Genomic DNA, 20,100 nt, shown 5'->3' on the forward strand with positions numbered 1-20,100 from the left:
TAAAAGCAACCCACAAAAATGAAACTGCTGTAACTGGAATTGATTTTAAAACCCCCAATTTCCCTTATTTTCAAATCCCAATGTTGACAGGTAACGTTAACTTAAATTATGCTGTAACGCAAAGTCGCCAAAGACACGAATTACATTCAAGTACCTAATTTAGCTAGTTATATTATGACAATAAATTATCTAATCGCAACGCGCATAAATTCAGCAAAACGCCTCATTAAAAGAAGCTGTGAGCCGTGTCCTGTTAACGTATCGTTAATGTTAAGATTGCACCGGAAGAGACCGTCGCGGCGGCTCAGTCAGAGTTGAAAGGCTACCAAAGTTGGTTAACGTTACGATAAGCTAGCAGCTAGAAAAGCTGGTCTCAAATATTAGCATAATGTCAACTACAGAAGAAGACACAGATCTTACTATTCCATGTGTCCTCATCACTAGCGCTGACAGTGGTTTTAAAGAAGAAGAGCTAATAAAACGTAAGTTTAGCTAAGCTTAACGTACATGATTTGGCAACCAGGCTAACTAACGTTAAGCTAACTTAGCACAACAGATACCATTTGGGAGCGCTTACATGTTGCTAAAACAGGTCAATTACCTGCTTGTCCGAGGTTGTCAAGCTGGCATTATTTTAGTAATTTATTTTTGTGTGTCTGATATAAAAGGACATCATATTTCTACAGCTAGCCGCGGTCAAATTGCAGCAAGCTGTGCAGCTGAGCCTAATGTAATGTTTCTATTTGCATGTGTTATTTATAACAAACAACAACAAATATCTTTTTTTGCGTCAGAAATCCTCAGTTCGAAGACTTTGCCCGAACCGACAAAGACAGAAGAAACCGTAGCCTGGTATCCATGGACCATCAACAACAAATATTATACAGCAGATGTCAGGCTATGTGTTGTACCAAGCACTTTTCAAATGTCATCGGAGATCGCCCAGTCCATGCAGGCTTTCATCGCTTATTTTGACAGTACAGTGGTACGTGACTTAAGAATGAGGTATAGTTTGAAAATCTCAACAGTGTATCCTGTAGTACATGTACAACGTCCATCATGTGTGCATGGTGTTTGCAGAAGGATGGTCTGGAAAAGCTACATCCTTGGATATCAGTGGTGGAAGATCTTGCTCCAGAGGTGCTCATTCTGGTGTGTGACAGAGTCAGTGAAAATGGTTAGTTCTCCCGCTGTGTGTGGTTAGCAGAAAGCAATGGAATACAGTTTTGCCGGGCACAGTATAGCATCTGAAATGTAATTTGTATTCCAGGGGTCACCAGACATGAAGCACAGCAGTGGTGTTTGGCTCATGCCTTTGAGCTGGTGGAGCTCAATCCACAGGAGTTGCCAGATGAGGATGGTGAGTTTTATAGACAGAAAAAAATTACTGTGACAGTGCGCACAATTATATTTTAATTTGTCATGTTGTGCTAATGTTTGTATTCTCATTCACACGGTCTTTGCTGTCTTTATCAGATGACTTTCCAGAATCCACAGGTGTAAAGAGAATTGTCCAGGCTCTCAATGCCAATGTGTGGTCCAGTGTGGAGATGAAGGATGGTGCGATATTACCAATACAATTACCTATTGCACTTTTCCCTGACTATTTGATTTATCTCTGTGTATGTATGCTGTGTGACAGTTGATGTCTTTGTCTGATAGGGCACAATCAAGGCTTTGGTCTGATGAGTAGTTTGGTGGCCTCTAGACACAACAACCCACGAAACTGTCCACAAGATCCACCAGTCAGTGGCAATTTTGTTGTAACCATTCATTTACTTTGATTTGTAATTTTATTCACATTTGTAATTGTCTTTCAATGTGTTTTATTAATTCCTCATAAATCTCCCTTAAATAATAATCCATTTTCATTTAAATGTGATTTAAAATATGTCAGTTTTTGAGGAGGCATACTCACCCATGCTCCTTCTCTGTGGCAGTCTTCCAGCTTGCCAGTAGAGGGCCCACGTGTTAGTGAGGAAGCTAGCCATACAGAAAGTAGTGGAAACACAAACACACAGGGAGACGCAGTAGTTGGTAAGTGAATGCCTCTTGATGAGATCTGTTTTTGCAAACGTCTAACGTGATTTTTTCCCCAATATCTGATGTTGATCCTGCTGTTATATTTTTTTCAGTATGTTCATCCAAAACAAACACACTATTACTGATTGGAGTTGATATGGCATTACATGTTAGGTTATTAATAATCACTTTTCTTCTATTCACTTTATTCTCTTAGATGCAATGACTGATTTGGACATTCAGGAACTTGCTAATCTCACAGCTGGAGATGCAGATGTGGATAATTTTGAACGCCTCTTTACTAAACTAAAAGAGATGAAAGGTAATTGGGAAGTGAAAAACAAATGCACAACTTGTCAGCAAAATGCAGAGGGGGACAAACAAAGCCTTTTTTTTGTGGCTTTTTAAAAAAAAAAGAAAAACTTCAACGATTTTTGGTCTGTTTGTGCCTTGCTCTCATTGTTGGTGTGAAGGTCAAATATATGTACAACTGATAATTTGGTTTTCTGTGATTTTCATCTGCAGACAAAGCTTCGTCACTACCTCATGAGCAGAGAAAGGCTCATGCAGAAAAGGTAAGCAACTGCACGAACCTGGTTACAAGATAACATGACTGCGACCTGTTTATAATCTGTGTATTCCTGTTACATAAAAGATTTATCATTTACCATGGCCATGTTTTGAACAGTGGATCACATACTGGTAATAGTATCTTCACAACTATATACCATTCCTAAACTAGTCAGTCCATGCCTAAAGAAATGATATGACATTTTAGTTTTTGTCCAAATTTAATTGTTGCCGTGGTAGCATGTTTCATTAGCTGATTCAGTTGGAATTCTCAGTTGGCCCAATAAATTGTGTAGCTAAACGTGTTTATGTAAAATCTATTACCGTGTATTTACACTAAATCTACTTTGCAGGTAGCAAAAGCATTTTGGATGGCCATCGGTGGCGATGAAGATGAGATAGACGGGTTATCATCGGGTGAGGAAAGCTAAAAGTAGCTACCTGTGACTTAGTCTTTTTTCTCCTGATCCTCCTCCTTTCCTGGGGCTCCCACAAGATCCAGTGCCCTTTGACTTGCATGTGGCACCTGGAAAGCGGAGATGCTTACAGATTGTACTGTAGGCATAGTCATGTTTAGAAACTTTTGATTCTTAAAATGAAACGATTGCAATACTGGTGTATAGTGAGAAGCAGTTGTATGTCTTGATTAGGGAGAGAAGAGAGGCAACAGATGGCCCTGACCCTCAGTTTTCTCCCCTGGGCCCCTCTCTTTGCTCTAAGCCCTGAGTGAACCTCAAGACATAATGGTGTTGCAGGTGGAAAAACTAAATTAAATTATGTGGGTTTTGGTTTATGTCTGTCCTTTTAGTTACAGTTGTCATAATGTGCCTTATCCTTGTAAGACATTTAATGCACATTCTGTTGAATCAACATAAAGACTTGTCATTTTACTTTTTCTGATCTATAGTGTGAGTTCTCATTTTTCTAGTCACATTAACAAGCCATGATTGTTTTTGAAAAAGCATTGACAGAATATTTTTACTCTCAGTTGCAATTTATTAAATTTTCACAGATAACAAAACAGTGGTCATTTGAGAACATATTAAGCGACATGAAAAAACATGTACATAAGACTTAAACAGAAAACTACCAACTAAGAATATCAAGGCAGTACAGATCTACCAACTACCTAACACTGTAGTACACAGTATTTAAGCATAGCACCATGTAACGGTGTAAATACATTACATGGTGACTCAGTCTTATGTACTGCAAGTACGTGCAGGATGAACACATTGGCTTCATAGACAATGACCGTGAGCATATTACACATGCTTGATATTGTACCAATGTGCATGTAATATACAGTATTTACTGGACAAGCAAATTACCACTAGAACTAAAGCTTTACAATGATCAACACAGTAAATTGGAAGTGCGTAATTTTCCCACAAGGAGCATAGTATACTATTGGCTAACGGTTGGTAATGTGCAAAAAGACCTGCATTTGTTTTCTCTACATGCCATCGATGGATGAAGTACAGGTTCTGCTAGCGCGTACCGTTCACACTGAAGTCACACGGTGGCTAAATTCTACCAGTCCACGATGATCACTCATACTTTATGTCATGCTCTATGTCCTCATTAGGAAATAACTGTAAGCTGGTACAGTAATCCTAATGTGTCACAATTAGGTACTGGGTTAACCCAGGTTAGAAAGTCTTACATTTAAGCAGCCCACGTTTTGGGTCATTAAAGCAAAGTCTTTTTGTGAATTGACTCATGCCAGAGGTCAGTCAGGTCCACCATTTCAAGCAATGCATGACAAGAAATCACAAGCTATAAATATTTATGTACAATCATACTGAGGCAATAAAAAAAATATATTCCCATGCAAGACAGTATGCAAAAATAACTTATAAAATGTCTCTTTTCACTGAGCAAAATAGTTTTCATACAAGGGTTCTTTTCAAGAAACAATGGTGCTAATGTCTATATTTGGTTTAAAATAGATAATACCAATTACATGATCAGATAATTTACATTGATTTTCATTAACAAAAATGAATAGGGGCAAAGTACCTTGTACTTAAAATATGAATTAAATATATTCTATTTAATCACTACTCAATTACAATTTTCATGTTAATTTATGATTCAACTGATAAGCCACCCAATTCAGTGATTACAAAGAGTGGTGCTGGTGCACTGAAACACCATGGTAGCATATTCATAATTTTAGCTAATTCATAGAATCAAAAATGTTCTGAAACATGTAAAAGGAGACAAAGCTGAAACTTGGGAAACAAACATTTCAATCTCCTTTTTATATATCTAAAAAAATTACAACACTGAGCACAGACATGTTTTCTGAATGAATTATGAAGAAAATGTGGTTAGTCTATTGAAACCTATTGCAAATACCCAGTGGCTGCCTGTTGAACACATGAAAACAAATCATCAAATGGTACTAATGAAAGTGTTATAGATGTGAGGTGAAATGTCAGCGAGAGAGGAGAGTGATTTGATCAGTGGCGTCTCTCCATATTATCACGGAGAGATACTTGAGTTTTCCTATGTGGTTTGTCAATGTTTGAATGGGAAGGAGGGTTTCTGGGAAGAATGTGCTGCTCCTAGGACACACTGGAGCAGTGGATGCTGGGAGAACCCATCTGTGTAAGGACCTTGTCCAGCCACTGCAAAGGGCCATTGAGATGCAGTTCTATCCAGCAGGGGGTGCTGGTCACTGTCTGACGTCTGCAGGGTACAGAGAAGGAGAGAGGCAACATAGTTTGTCATTACTGCTAGCTTTTTGTACTACATCATAGTAACATACTTTTAAAATCAAAATGAGACACGTAATGTTGATGTAACTTGATTATAGTCAATGCAAAGATACAGTCTACTCAGTATTTCTTGTCTTACTTGAATTAGCACCAATGCTAAAGCCAACTCTACAGGCTCGTTCTGAAGTCATTCAAGTATTTATCAGAAATGTTTTTCTCCAGGGTGTTTGGTGCCAGAAATATAACACGCACCACTCATAGTTCAGTGGGAATCCCCTTTGCAAAGGGTGTCTGAAATGTGTTCAGCTCCCACTCCATGTCCCCTTCACCACTGCATGCCTGCTGCATTCTTCCTCTGTTACTCAACCCTCTCTTGCCAATTCACAGCAGCACCCTCCCCCATCACCCCCTTTTTCTTTTCCAAGTGTGCTACCGTCTGAACAACACCCCTTAATTTTTTCACCTCCAAAATGAAATTACCTCAAGGCTCTCTTGCACCTTTTCTTCTTATGTTTGGTGCACATAGCTTAATGAAACATGTACGTCCTACATGGGCAACAGACGCAAGGAAAACAAGTGACAAACCCTTAAAACCAATTAGCTGAAATAAGATCAGCTAATTGAACACTTAACTATGGATGGCTTTTTATGCAAGTAACAAGAAACATGTAGTGAGAAGGTAAGGTGTAGCTGTGAGAAGGAAAGGTACACTGCGTATCTGGTCTATGCTGTAAATGGCTTTATGTGCTGTTGTGTTTGCAGAATGACGTCTTCTACCAAGAGAGGAGCCCTGAGCTGAGAAGGGCAGATTCACAGAGGGCCCACTTCAGAACCCCTTAAATTCTCTGTCCCCCTCCCACGCTATGGGGATTACTCAGACCTGGCAGCCTCCCTAAACATCCACTGTGTTTATGCAAGTACACAGTATTGTATGGGAGAAAAAGGGAAAAAAAAGCAATGTGGCAGAAGGAGTCTGTAGTCACTTGTTGAGTCAATTAAATCTTACTTTGAGTCTTTTGGCCTCTCTAGAATCGGCCAGTCAAATTATGTATGTTCACGTCTTTGGCGGAATCTCAAGTACTAAATTGTAAAAATAAAAAAATAATGCTAACTGAACTGTGAAATGTCCTTTTTTATACTGGAAATGATATCACTAGAAAAGATTTTAATCACTAATATGGCATCATTAGCAAACAGCATATTGTATTTATTTAATGCCTTCGCCAACTTTAAGCCTAAAACTGTTACAGATAAACACATATTCAGCCAATAATGTGTAAATCTCAGAAACAAATATAGTGCATTCATATAATTGTATTAAGCATCTTTATTTGTTTGAAATGTCCTTATTTACCTGTACTCAGCTCCCCAACCCTTGACAAAACTCATGCGGATGGTACACATCCTGGTGAGTTGGTAGACAGCCTCAAAGCCCTGGTTGACTGACTGGGCGAGCAAAGCAGCAAACTCCTGGTTATTGAAGATCTTTAGGTTGCAGCCTGCAAAAAAATATCTATTATTAGGCTCATTAGCACAAAGAACAACAAGATTACAATGTCAATAAAAATGTAGTTATGCTCTGGTCATTGTGTGTATCCTCTGTTGCTAACCTGGAGGTATTTTGCAGACAGTGGCAGGATGCCAGCCATAGCGCTGGTTGCAGTTGGGACTCTGGACAAAGATGGCGCTGTCACTGAGACATTCTGCAAACACCTCTCCCCCAATGTAGTACAATCTCACGCCCCGTCCTGAAAAGGGAAGAGAGGGGTTTGTTGCTTAGCGCACAGCTACCTGCTGATTATGTCAAGGGCAAATATAAAAGGCAAATTAAATCAGAACTTATGTGGTCCCTGTAAAATAAAATGAGTACCTATGTGTCTGCGTGTGAGCTCTACTGCTGAGTTGCGGTTGACGTTGGACAGCAAGCCGAGGCAGAAGCGTTCAGAGTTGGAGGGGTCTGTGAAGCCATCTACTGTGAGGGAGGGCTGGGAGGCATGGAAAGTCTCTCCTACACGTTGGTTGAGCTCATAGTAGGAGATGGAGCACCAGAAGGCAGACTCGCAGTATGTCACAGGCTGTAAGTCTGTGTGAGCAGAGGGTGGGGGTTAGATGGACCGAAATACAAGCTCCAGTTAGGTCCATAGAAAAGAGTAAAAAGGTAAAGGTAAACTGCTCTGTAGTTGAACAACCATTTGATTGGGAAGAAGCAACACTGCTGTAAAAAAATATGTCTTACCACATATAACCACCTTCCACAGGTGAGAACAGACCATAGACAAAGACTCAATTCATACTATACTTACTGTGTTACTGCCCTGAGGCCAAGCCTCCCAGATGTATTCAACTGCTCCTGTATGACTCTCATCTGTCTCTAAACTGATAGTCTGTGGACTTCATATGAACAGCACTTTCGCTAAGATGCAAGTAATTTTAACTTGTTCTGACTGTGGGACATCAGGTACAGCCAAGTGGGGATGGGTCCATTGTTGCAAGATGGTTCACATTAAAAGCATGTACGCTCTTACTGTTACATCTACAGCATGCATGGTATGCAGTATGTGCCTTTGCCAGCTGAGCCACCAGGATGCAGTGAGCATTAATCGTAATTTATGCCATGGCCACTGAGAATGCACAATTCTCACTGACAGGTGTCCATTCATTTCCAGTAACAGCACAGTATAACTAGACACCTCTGATGTAGATCTTTCTTTGATTTTTTTTAATGAATACACTGGTATTTAACTGTAGCTAATGACAGTGACAATTTAGGCTTCTGTGGTTTAGCCATCTAATGTGCTTTGTGATTGCAAGGCTCTGTAGCCTATAATATGTGTGCTAGGAAGATTAAATACTACTGTGTTACATGGGGTGGACCTCTATTCTTTATATGTGTAGTTTGATTGTGTTTATGATTTGACAGCACAAACCTCAGTTTGTGAGGATTTAAAAACACCTAGCCCAGCTTTGTGAAACATACCCCTTCTCAACATAATGAATGATATGCTCTTTAAGTAAAGATGACCCCTTTGGTTTTCCTTACCAAGATTACTGTTTGTGGGTGACACAGGATTGGGCGACAGGCTGGGCGAACCTGAAATAGAACAGTAATACTGGTTCATGATACTGATAAGGCACACTTAAAACAGTGTCAGCTTGACATGTGTGTACTTTCATATGACTCACTTGTGTCCATGCTGTGGTTGAGCTGGTGATCATTTGTCTCACCATCCTCACTCAGATACCCCGGTGGGGGAGTTTCTGTAAAATACAAACACAGGCAAGGATTAATCACACACTCCTGGGGCCTGTACCACGAGGCAGGATTTGAGCTTATCGAGGCAACTTCGGGGTTAACCCTGGGTTTTCAGTACCACGACGGTGGTTCACTTCTTACTGGGACAGATCGCCATGGTAACTTATACTGAATGGCTAACCCGCTCCGGAGCAGTTTATGTTCCACATAAGAGATGAACTCTATGAAAACCCCGCTTACTGACCAATCAGCTCTCTTTGAAAATGACATCACCATCTGTAGGAAATCCCAGACTGTTTTATAGGCTGCTTTATGTTTGCTACAGTGATGTGGAGAAATGTTTGTAGGCTATAGCGATATCATCCTACAGAGACTGATTGAAAGCCTTATGCTATTGTACAGATTTTTACAGTAAGCCTACTTACTGCTTTGACATGTTTTTTATTTGTTCCCCAGTCCGTTTCACACAGCCTGTCACAGCCGTTAAAATAAATGGGTTTCATTTTTCTTTTGGTGGCAGTTTGGTAGAGATATTGAAATAAATTTTAATAGGAACGTAGGCTATCTATTTTAGGTTAGTGGGTGCAGGTAATGAGGTGAGTTTTCAGTAGCCTAAATGCTGAGATTTAGTCTTTCAACCACTATTTGAGCACATTTTATGGCATGAATGGATTTTTTGCTTCATTACTTTACGAAGTTTGAGTGTGTTAAATAAATTAATCTCATTTTTGAAGTGACAAGGTCTTAAAAGTGAAGTGTGTGGAACAACCACTTATTCAGTGTTTTTTTAATATGGAAACGCCAACACACAGACCAGCTGAAAGAACAAGGCTGATATTTTCATACAGCTCGTAAGAATGCATTAAACCAACGCATTTGCCAATTTTAGACTAGGCTACGCTTGTTCATTTAGGCTTTCACACTGTCGACGAGTTTCTTAGACCATGTCGTATTTCTGTATTGTACAGTTCTGCTGCTAACACCGCCTATTTTATGTGAACGCGTTCACAGCTGGATTGGGAAACCCTGGGTTGAGTTACCGAGTTGATAACCAGCTTCGTGGTACCGCTTATCCCGATCACAATTGTTAGGGTTAGTGAAGCCAGATAACAAAAAGATATCCTGGGTATGTTGAACTCGCTTCGTGGTACAGGCCCCTGATCTTAGCATACCAAAGGTTTGACATGTTTTCAGTTTCTTAAACAACTTGACTTAATGAAGGCTTTATGGCTTTTTTTGTTCTTATATTAAACATTAGAGGCAAAAATATAAGTTTTAACCAGCATTTACCAAGACCGGTTTACCTGCTTACAGTTAAGTTCTCTTTAGTTTTAAATGTCCCTACAATTAATAGTACTTCAGAGACACAACCACATTTGGACAGTCATCTCCAAATTGAGCACACACAAAAAAATCTAACATGAGAAAAATAATTTACAGACTTTTAAGTTCTGTGTTCAGAAATAATTACTGTTTCCTCACCAGGAATATAGTTACTCTGGGGCTCAATGCCTGCGGGGAAGTTGGTGTTCTCAGGGATTGATGGGCTGTAGTCATCCAACATAGGGAACTCTGCAGGGATATCTGTGTGTCGTGGTACTAGGACAGGAGGCAAAACTGGAGACAGGCAGATCCATTCAGTTCTGTTCTCTATATTGTGTGGCAAAGCATTATCTTAAATATAGTAATTTGGATCATGTAGCAATTAACTGCACTCACTTGGTGTCTCCACCCTCTGGTAGTGGTAGGGGTTGACGCAGACTTCATCCTTCTTGGTGTGGAAGGCAAATTCACAGTGTTCGACAGCCCTCAGCTCATGGTGGGACTGCAGGTCTGGCCAGCGCCACAAGCGACAGTAGATCACATGAGGAAGACCTTTTCTGTGCGAGACCTGGAGACGGCCATCTAAAGATCTGAAAGACATCACCAAAAAGACTGTAGTGGTACATGCAAATGAGCGTTGATTTGCTCAGTACTCTGGCTATTATTGAAATCATGCTTTTGAATTATATGGTTGAACCTTTAATATATTGCCTAGTTCCGAAAAGTTCAACATTACCTGAGGGTAGAACACTAAAGCATTTGACTGACGACGGAGCAGGTCAAAATATATTTTTCTTCAATACTGCTTACGCAAATGCTTCTTCGTTTACTGTATTAAAATGATTTAAGTATGAAATAATGCATTTTATGCCCTCTCTCAGTCCTTCCCACATGGCAGCACAGGTGTGGGAAACAAGTAGTCAGGGAAAACGATAAGATGCAGAAACTCAGTGCCAAATAATATTTTCGGAATACAAAAAAGGCTATTTAAAAGGCTACATAAATTGGTGTTAGTAATGTTTAAATGCAAAAGGTGGCTACTATAAATCAAATAAGGCCAAAAGGTGTTTTTAATTAACTATGAAGTAGCTGCAAAAAAAACCCCATTGACTGTATAGAAAGAGAGCTGTTTGACCTATGAACAAAAGTGATGAAGCCTCATGTCAACAGTTTTTGTTTTTATAGCTGAGAACTGTCAGACGAATTGCCATGAAACTCAAATGAATACAAGAGTAAAGGAAGGACCGTAACAGATCCTCGATCTCTCCCCTCACACAGTCCAGTGTGGTGATGGCTTTTTGCCAGCTGAACTCAACAACAGTTCAGGTCATTGTTGAGCTGTCAGACAAGAAACATGGTTTTCATTCTTTACCATGGCTTGGCCTCCTGTGAAGTATGTCAGAGAGGAATTGTGGTTTAAGACAAACAAGTTAAAGCGAGCTTGGTGCTAGTTTTTAAGGTGACCATCAAAGAAACTTACAGTATCAAAGCCAAATATTATATTTAGAATATATTCTATATTACATTTCTAATAATCATATACATTTAAACTAGTTTAAATGTCATGTTACTTTGGCATGATAGAAAGCAGGAAGAGGAAATGGCCAGTGTCCTTGTCACAGCTGTGATACATAGATCTAAATAGGACACAGATTTGTAGACTGAATCAAATAAAGTGTAAATCTTTACCATTACAATAAGCCATTACTTATTCATGACTTGACAAGACATGAGACACCTGCTATACACCTGCAACAACAAATTCTCCACTATCATTTCATGATCTACAAGGTAGGAGGATAAAGAACTGGCCCAATGCCCAATGAAACAGAATCTTCTAAATCACAGGTTTAAAACTCAAAAATATATATCATTTTAGATAAAATACAATAATTGTATGTCATTTGCCTGGTCAGATGTTGTTAAGACATAAAGGCTGGCCTATCAGTGTGGTTTGTCTTGCCGTCTATGTGCTGCTTTTCAGTCTGATGGCTCTGGGTAGTGCTTCATGAAATAACATGATACATTTGCCACCACAGTTCTGTGCATTGAAATCAACAGTCAGATCAAGCAATGGATAGCCTCTTAACTTTTAACATACTCCAATTTAAATGAAAAACTTTGACATATATATATATATATATATATATATATATATTTTAAAAAACGACATATCTACCTCAGGCAAGCGAAGAAGTTAAGTGGAACCAAGACAGACATGCAGCAGTTTGAGCAGTGCAATACCTAAACAGTCTTCCAAACACAAACCACAGAACACCACCATCTCTGCCTGCTATTCAATTCTAGCTTTCAGACTACATCAGTGATGACCGCAGAAGAGATGGGTTCAGGCTCATCCTCCAGCACTTCCTCCTGCATGGAGGGTATATGTGTTGGGTCAGCTGAGGTCAGCATTCCCATGCTGAGACTGGCCTGGGCTATGTCCTGTCTCGCTGATTTGCCACTCTGACATGACGACCACTCTGACACCCAGCTGGACTGAGGCAACCCTCTTATCCACCAGCAGAAACAACAACTGTACAGCAGCCAGCCAGGGATTCACAGGCATCTCAAAAGTGAGTGTCTTATAGTGAGGCGGAGAAAGCCAACATCAACTAGCACTTTAAAAGATATTACACGATAAACAAGTGTGTACTGCCCAGCAGTAGCCTAGCAGTTAAGATGCATACCACACACTAAAATGGCAATGTCTGGGTTTCAATTCTAGCCAGAAAACGCTACTGCAAATTATCTAAATTTTTCTCCCTCCCTTCATTTCCTGTCACCTCTAAACTGTCCAATGGGCAAAAATGGCCTCCCCCAAACCAACAGTTTTACCATTTCTGTTCATTTGAACCAAAAATCACATCACTTTTGTCCCTCACTACTAGGGCTGCATGATATAGTCAAAAATGTTATCATGATAAATAATGTCATACCATTTGATATTGATAATTATCACGATAAATGTCAAATAATTATATATTTGAAGTTTAAATGCTGATTTTTGCCCTCGAGTAAAAGTTGAATAAACCAGAAGGTTAATTGTGATTTTAAAGTATTCTTTATGGGCAGGACATGACAAACACTTGCCAAACAGTGGATCATTCACAAATCTGAGGTAAAACATTCAAAACAATTGTGATAAAATCTTTTCGCATTTACATTTATTCATTTAGTTGACGCTTTTATTCAAAGCGACTTAAAATTGCTATATATGTCAGAGGTCGCACGCCTCTGGTGCAACTAGGGGTTAAGTGTCTTGCTCAGGGACACATTGTTGTCTAGTGGATCCAGTCCAGTGGATTCGAACCCAGGTCTCTCACACCAAAGGCATGTGTCTTATCCACTGCTGCATCACCAACACCTTTTTTCAACAAATATGTATGAGTAAAATTAAGTAAAATCTTTTTCAGTCCTTTTTTCCTCAACACTATCAAACATTTATTATATTTTTATTGAGGAAAATTATATTGCGATAATTACCATTATTGTTTAATTGCCCAGCCCAAATCACTACAATTCTAAGTCAGTAAATAATCCACTACACTACAGATGGGCAGTTGTGGAAGATCCAAGCTAAATGCTTCATTAAATTCTGTGTAAAAACATTTTGTTTGCATTTTCACCAAACAAGTCAAAAACATGAAGTTTACTGGTGTAATGACACAAAGAAAATGCATCTGCTCTCAGTTAACACAACATAGATGTTTAAGTACATAATAATCTATTCTACATGCAAGCACCTCAGGGCTGCACTTAACCCCTTTAAATGCTGACAAGCACTTTCTCCCTGAGCCACATTACAGGAGGGGATAAAAACAGGCCTTCTTTAATACAGAATCACTGAATCTTTGCGTCTCCAATAGATATCAGGACAGCTGTTACTCTGTAAACCTACCGTCTCTGGACCCACAGAGACTGAACCACAATCCAAACAGTGGCCCACGCCCTCCCTTGAGCCCAGAGCGCATTCCCAAGAACGGAGAGAAAGATTTTAATATAGGTTAACACCCTTGCTCTGACTTCTAAACACATCCTGATGGGGGACTCCCATTAGCGATTAGGCCTACAAGCTACTTCATGGAAAATTCTTTGGAAAAAAAACTCTGAAGGCTGCTTAACAATGAAAAAAGTCAGAGTGGTGTATTCTAGCTCCTTCTACACTGCCTACTGCCAGCAGGGCCAAGATGTGTACCTGCCTTATTTACTTTATGTAGGAATAAAAGGGTAGAGAGACAAAAATATAAAAAGAGCAATTTTGCCATATTGAAGAAATTATGCAATATATTACAGTCTACTCCATGTTGTTATGTCTGTTTATGTCTTCCTGACTGAGTTATTGTAGTTTATATCAGAAATCTTTCATTTTATTAAAGGTTACTTTTTCACATAAAAAAATAAGGATTCAAGGCTAACACCGTCTCATTTACTGTGTTACTGCTGACTGGATACAGCGTCCATCAAGTCAACTAACGAAAGTGCACAATATTTTGGTTCAAAATCCAAACAAGTGAAAACGTTATATCAACATTTGTTGACTCATTCAGACCACTGAGAATACAACTATGCACAGTCCTGCATCACACCCCCAAAAATCTACCTCGAATGTCAGTAAACTGTGAGCTGCTGGTGTTGGGCAGAGGTCTATCCCATATGGGGAACCCCACCGAGCCCTTATTCCAACTTTCCCAGAGCACACACACTCCAGTCTAAACATCCGCTGTGAGTCAGAGTTCTGTTTTGCCAAACCCCTTCTCCTAGTGATCACACGTGTGAACTGTGGACATACTTGTTTATGTAGCACAACATGTACCAGATCTTTTTAAAGTCTCTTAAGAATTCAAGAAACACTAACTACTACGGTCTACTCAACTATGATGTGTCCAATGTGCGCATAGGTTATCGTTGATCTACCGCGCATACCGGTTGTGCAAACAAATACTGTACTATGACATTAACACACTTAAATGTGTGGCTTGACGTTCAGGGGCGCACCACGTCTTCTTACAGTCCAAGGTACAAGGTAGGATGTATTTATAATTTTACAACACAGGGTTGTATAACGAGATTAAGTTGTAGTTAACCTTACCTAGCATAACTAAATGACCCATAGACACAGTGTACCGTGTCTCAGTGTTTCAGACTGATGATTACCTGTTTACACAACAAAATTAAATATTTCAGATGAAACCCAGTTTAAGTTTGCACTGAGGAGCTAACGTTAATATTAGCTCTACTGTTTTTACTACTGCAGCTAAAGCTAACTATCAGTGCAATAAAAAAACCACTTCATAACATCAAAATTTTTTATCTCCTCGTCAACGAATTAGGTAACAAGCCTGTCAAAGTTAACGTTAACGAGCTAACTTTAAAAAAGAAAAAGAAAACTGCTTAACTAACAAAGCACTAATGTTAGGCTTCTTATGTTGGCTCAAGCTAACTAGCACGCTACTTGGCTAACGTTAGCTGTCATCAACCCTAGCTTGCCAGCTTTAGCTAACTACGAGGCAGCTGGTTAGCTCTGTGTCTGTCCTTACCTGGGTATGGTTATGCATTTCGTGTTGGCATTCTGTGTTGTGATGGCTTTTTCCAACTCGTCCAACTGTCCCGTCTTTTTCAACTTCTTCACAAGACTTTTGACAGCCTTTTCGCACCATTTCTCCTCTTGCCCGTTCTGCTCTCCCTTCTTCCAACCAAGAAGCCTCTTCACGATTGGAGGAGTGAACGGCAATATAGACATTTTAAATTGCAACTTGAACAATTAAGTTAGATGTAGTACTCTCATTCAATTCTGCCGCGCAGAACTGCAACTAGCACAGTGTGTCGTTCATGTAACAGCGACAAAGTCAGCTAGTTAGCTCAGCTAGCTAAACTCCCATACAGACTAGAGGCTGGTCTCTGCCGGGGACTCAGCAGCAGTAGCTGCTCGCGTCGCAGGTTCACTCCGATCAACTTGGCCGTGTGTCGGACTGGAGCAACTCCTCAGCCAGCTGGGCTGTCTGTCTGCCCCTCCTCCTGCTCCTCAGTCAGCTGGTCTGTCCTCCACCTGTATCAAGCATGGGTGTCAAAATATATGCAGATTAACTCAATTTTTCTTCCCAATAGGCTACAGACCACCATTAAATTAAACACTGTTCAGCTAATTTACAGGCCGCTCTCCCTGCTTCAACTTCAGGGTAAAACATTAACACGGTAAAATAACTAATTTTTTTTTCTGTTGGGTTATCAGTGTCAGTGCGCCCCAACCCTGTTGTATGCATCTGTTCAACATAGGTCAAATTTAAGAGGTAAGACATGGAAAAAATGCTGTAATCAGAGATATGTCCACACTGAAAAGTGATCCAACATTTGCATTTACTGTGTCCATGAATAGAAGACCCTTGGGAGTAATCCCTTTGATCCCCTCATAAAAGTGATTTAATTTCACTTCAGATGCATCTTTCCAGAAATGGATGAGGGAGGTGACATTCAGAGTTTTATGGTGTTATTGATAAGTCCACCCCTGGCTGCTGCCTCCAGTAAACAGCAGTGTGCCTGTGCTATAAATATCCCCAACTAGGACCAACCCCCTTTCCTTCTCTCTATTTATAAACTCCATCAATGACTACAGTCTATTTTTAATCAAGAATTTGGCATGGCTTCTTACTTCCTTCTTCTTGAATAAACATTATAGCTATCTTGGCAGTGGCACCTGAAAAATAGTATTAAAGGATACTTTGTGGCTCTCTGTAGAGCAGTCAGCTGGTGTCAGAGGTGACCCCAACAACCCCCCCGTCCCCCACAGCAATTACATGTTTGCCAGAAGCCTGAAGTGATGTCTTCAAATGTCTTGTTTTGTCCAAACAACAGTCAGAAAGACAAAGATGATCTGTTCACCATCAGACAAGAAATAGAAAGAAAAGGAACAAATCATCACAAAGTATGAACAAGAGATTTTTTGCATTACTGCTTGAAAAATTAATTTTATAAAAATAGTTGCCAGTAATTTTTCAGACTAATCAGTAAGTCCACTAATTGTTCAGCTCTTCAGTTCCAGCTTAATTAATTTTAATTAACTGCATGTGCTTTACTGATATCAACAATCGTATTTCTGATTCATATTGTTACATATAGAATATAAAATGCTGTGTTTTGACATTGAAGGATCTAAGTTGTTGCATCTAGACTATCCATCAAACATTGTGGATCAGATGTTTGTGTACACATGTGTGTATCTTGATCATGCTGTTCATTTAATATTAAAAAATGGCTTACTCAGTGTTAAAAATGTCATTGGTAAAGAAAACAGGCTGCAGAGCAGTGAGCACTAATGTCTTGCGCGCTCTGACGTCTGCTTCAGGGCCGGCCAGCCCCTCTTACTGCCAGGGGACTCGAGCTGGACAGCTGGTGTGAAGAGTTTCTGTGTGTGTGTGTGTGTGTGTGTGTGTGTGCGTGTGTGAGAGAGAGAGAAATGGAGGGTTTGTGTAGTATGTGTCAGACAGGGGGGCAGATGGGCCACAGCAGGCAGGAGAAGGTCTCAGGGACAGAGTGAAGAATGATTTTGGACAAAAGGCACGACGGCTGGCTGAATAAGTAATGACAGCAGACAGTCTGATGGATAACAATAGCATTGTGATGGACCATTTATGGACTTCATGGGAAACAAGCAGGGTGTGTTACAGGGGCTTGATCAGCTGGGCTGCTGTCATAACAATACTTAGACAAGGATGGAGTAGAAATTAGAGTAAATATTCCCTTTGTGTGTCCATATGGGCAATTTGTAGTGTTATATGACCACTGAATTATTTTAAAGCTTTAAAATCACTCACATTTTTTTATGCAACTATTCATCCAGTTGTGATCATAGTCCTACTATAAATACAAATTCTGTAGGATGAATGATAGCTTCCAGCATATTGTATGATAAAAAAAGAGTAGCTCACAATAACCCTCCACAAACCTGTAATTCCCCCAGCAGCTAATTGTAGTGTGTTAGAATCAGACCTGGGTGGGGTCTGGTTCTCCCTACAATCTCTGCCTCCTTTTTTAATCTCCCTTCACACTGCAAGCTGTTATCTGTTGCTTGCAGCTATCAATCTCTCTCCAGACAGTGGCACCTCCAAATCTGGGGCACTTGTGACCTCCCTTTTTTTCTCCCTCTCTCTAGCCTGAACCAAAGCAACCTCTGGCTTCAGACCCACTATCACATCCTCCTCTCTGCCTGCCTCCTCACTGTGAATGTCTCCATTCTGTGTATTTTTATTTTGTCTCACATTTGCCTGTATGTGTGATCTCTGACTCTTCTGACATACAGATATTAGTTTGTGTTCACTTTTTAATAAGGCACCCTTTATAAAGGGTTTATTTGTTATAACTGATGGCTTTATCAGGTTTTAATAAATCACTTACTAACGTTGTTATCAGTAATAAAACCATTAATAAGAACAACTTCTCGGCTGCCAGGTTTATAAAAATCTCTCTGACTGTTGTTTATACTCATCCAGATGGACACATGCTTTGTCTTTTTAGTGAGTTTTTAATTCATTAGGATGAGCCCTCAAATGGCCGCCAGACAGGGGAAAAGATTGGCAGAGCATCTGGACCAAAAGCCATTTATTTACAACGAAACAGTAACATTTACATATGACGACACAACAGCTTATTGGAAGGTGAGAATCATTTTTAAAAAAAGAAGAAATTATTCATGGATTACCGGCATTTCTAGCTGTATTATTATCAGATTAAAAGGGTAATCACTAACCAAAGAGGTTTTTCACAACCTGGCATCCCAAAACGTTTTCTTTTCTTATTTTTGACTTCTAAATGATGTATAAATCATTAGTAAATTATGTATAAATCAATCAAAATGCCATTAGTTGTGACTTCAAAACCCTTTTAAGGTGCCTTATTACATGGTACAGAGTTTACCTTACCTTAGATTAAGATGAATATGAGCTACACTCCCATGAGTCACGTCACGTGTCACCTGATATTATATAATTATCTAGAATATTATCCTGGCATATTTTCCAAAGTTGAAAGTAAATTTATGGCAAATAGGGTTTGATTTAGCACATCAATCACAGTACACTGGCTGAAAAAAATAAGTATCAACAATGTAGAGAACATATCACCACCTAGTGGCTTGCAACTGTTACTACATATTCATTTTAAACCACCAAACCACCAAGCTTAGAAAAAAAAACATTCTCTTCTTTTTCCACAGAAGACATTTTAACATGTCACAGTAGGAAAATCACAGTAAATAATAAAATGACTGATGGCTGAATTCCTATTAGCTGCTTCAGTTTCAGGGTCCTGGTATTGTGCCTAATGCTGGCACTGGCATGGTTTATTGCAGTGATGGAAGAAGTACTCAGATCTTTTACTTGAAGAATTTACTTCAGTAAAAGTCTTGGCACCAAAATATACTTAAAGTACCAAAAGTAAAAGTATTTATTATGCAGAATGGACCAAGTTGCTGCTGGTAAAAGGTGGAGCTAATTTTAAAATTTACTTTACATAATGCCGGGTAGCTTATGATTCTTCCGCCAGGGATAAATTTTCTGTATTCTTTATCTGAATCTGTCAAGTAACTAAAGTGGAGCAAAAAGCACAATCAACCTTTCACACACATTCATACACTGATGGAGAGGCTAAGGTGCCTCTGCCATCAGAAACAGAAATATGCAATTTGGGGTTCAGTATCTTGCTCAGGGACACTTAGTCTTGCAGACTGGGGGAGGCACAGATCTTCTGATAAGTGGACTACGCTCTACCCCCCTGAGCTACAGCTGCCTGTGCACTTTCTACCCTGAAAAGTCAAAATGTGAAAAAAGAATATTATACAATGCAAATATATTTTGTTAGTTTGGATAAATGTACAATAGGACATTCCCTCTATGTTTTTCTGCCTATGCATAAGTACGGTCGGGACTCACTGATTTACTTTTGAATCAGTGCCATTGATTTATATGCTATTCTATAAACACAATTTACATGTTTATTGTGAACAATGGCCCATAACAGCATTAAGTTGATTCAGAGGCTTTGCAAAATATCTCCTCATCTTACATATGGATGGAATGCAGCACTCGGCCATGATTCATTAATTCCACCTCCAGGCTAAAATGGCTTTTTGTTTGGCCTGTACCTTGAGTACTTGGCCCTGTATTTACAAATGATCTCTCCCTCTGTGACTCTATTTTATGGGTGAACATTGAT

At 39.5% G+C, this 20,100-nt stretch overlaps 2 protein-coding genes across 3 annotated transcripts; one reads left to right on the plus strand and one right to left on the minus strand.

The window, feature by feature from the left end:
• The first annotated feature begins 303 nt into the window (after positions 1–303).
• aagab (alpha and gamma adaptin binding protein) lies at positions 304–6,434 on the plus strand. Of its 2 annotated transcripts, XM_038705493.1 has the most exons (11): positions 304–482; positions 795–985; positions 1,081–1,177; positions 1,271–1,360; positions 1,477–1,560; positions 1,663–1,745; positions 1,941–2,037; positions 2,240–2,344; positions 2,548–2,597; positions 2,946–3,009; positions 6,081–6,434. In XM_038705493.1, exons 1-11 carry the CDS (start codon positions 389–391, stop codon positions 6,083–6,085), a joined length of 960 nt encoding a protein of 319 aa, XP_038561421.1. In that variant the 5' UTR covers positions 304–388; the 3' UTR covers positions 6,086–6,434. The 2 variants fall into 2 exon arrangements, with proteins under 2 accessions (XP_038561421.1, XP_038561420.1); XM_038705492.1 differs by lacking the exon at positions 6,081–6,434 and having other exon boundaries at positions 2,946–3,492.
• smad3b (SMAD family member 3b) lies at positions 3,574–15,983 on the minus strand. Its single transcript, XM_038705490.1, has 9 exons — positions 15,435–15,983; positions 10,291–10,484; positions 10,054–10,188; positions 8,502–8,576; positions 8,359–8,409; positions 7,189–7,401; positions 6,929–7,066; positions 6,673–6,817; positions 3,574–5,289 (listed from the first exon to the last, which is right to left on the minus strand). The coding sequence occupies exons 1-9, from the start codon at positions 15,635–15,637 to the stop codon at positions 5,166–5,168; spliced, it is 1,278 nt and encodes a 425-aa protein (XP_038561418.1). The 5' UTR covers positions 15,638–15,983; the 3' UTR covers positions 3,574–5,165.
• Between the last annotated feature and the right edge of the window lie 4,117 nt (positions 15,984–20,100).

Source organism: Micropterus salmoides, unplaced genomic scaffold (assembly GCF_014851395.1).
Source record: "Micropterus salmoides isolate LMB-PRFRI ecotype aquatic unplaced genomic scaffold, ASM1485139v1 Ms_hic_scaffold_8, whole genome shotgun sequence".
Classification (NCBI taxonomy): Eukaryota; Metazoa; Chordata; class Actinopteri; order Centrarchiformes; family Centrarchidae; genus Micropterus; species Micropterus salmoides.

What these genes read in the sequence shown, in the direction of transcription:
- smad3b (XM_038705490.1), bottom strand. Translation starts at nt 15,637, where the DNA reads ATGTCTATATTGCCGTTCACTCCTCCAATCGTGAAGAGGCTTCTTGGT. An exon ending in CCAGAGTAACTATATTCCTG is followed by an intron (nt 8,577 to 10,053) that starts GTGAGGAAACAG and finishes TGTATTTTACAG; the next exon opens with AAACTCCCCCACCGGGGTAT. An exon ending in TGTCTGCAAAATACCTCCAG is followed by an intron (nt 6,818 to 6,928) that starts GTTAGCAACAGA and finishes ATTTTTTTGCAG; the next exon opens with GCTGCAACCTAAAGATCTTC.
- aagab (XM_038705492.1), top strand. Translation starts at nt 389, where the DNA reads ATGTCAACTACAGAAGAAGACACAGATCTTACTATTCCATGTGTCCTC. An exon ending in CTTATTTTGACAGTACAGTG is followed by an intron (nt 986 to 1,080) that starts GTACGTGACTTA and finishes TGGTGTTTGCAG; the next exon opens with AAGGATGGTCTGGAAAAGCT. An exon ending in TGACAGAGTCAGTGAAAATG is followed by an intron (nt 1,178 to 1,270) that starts GTTAGTTCTCCC and finishes TTTGTATTCCAG; the next exon opens with GGGTCACCAGACATGAAGCA.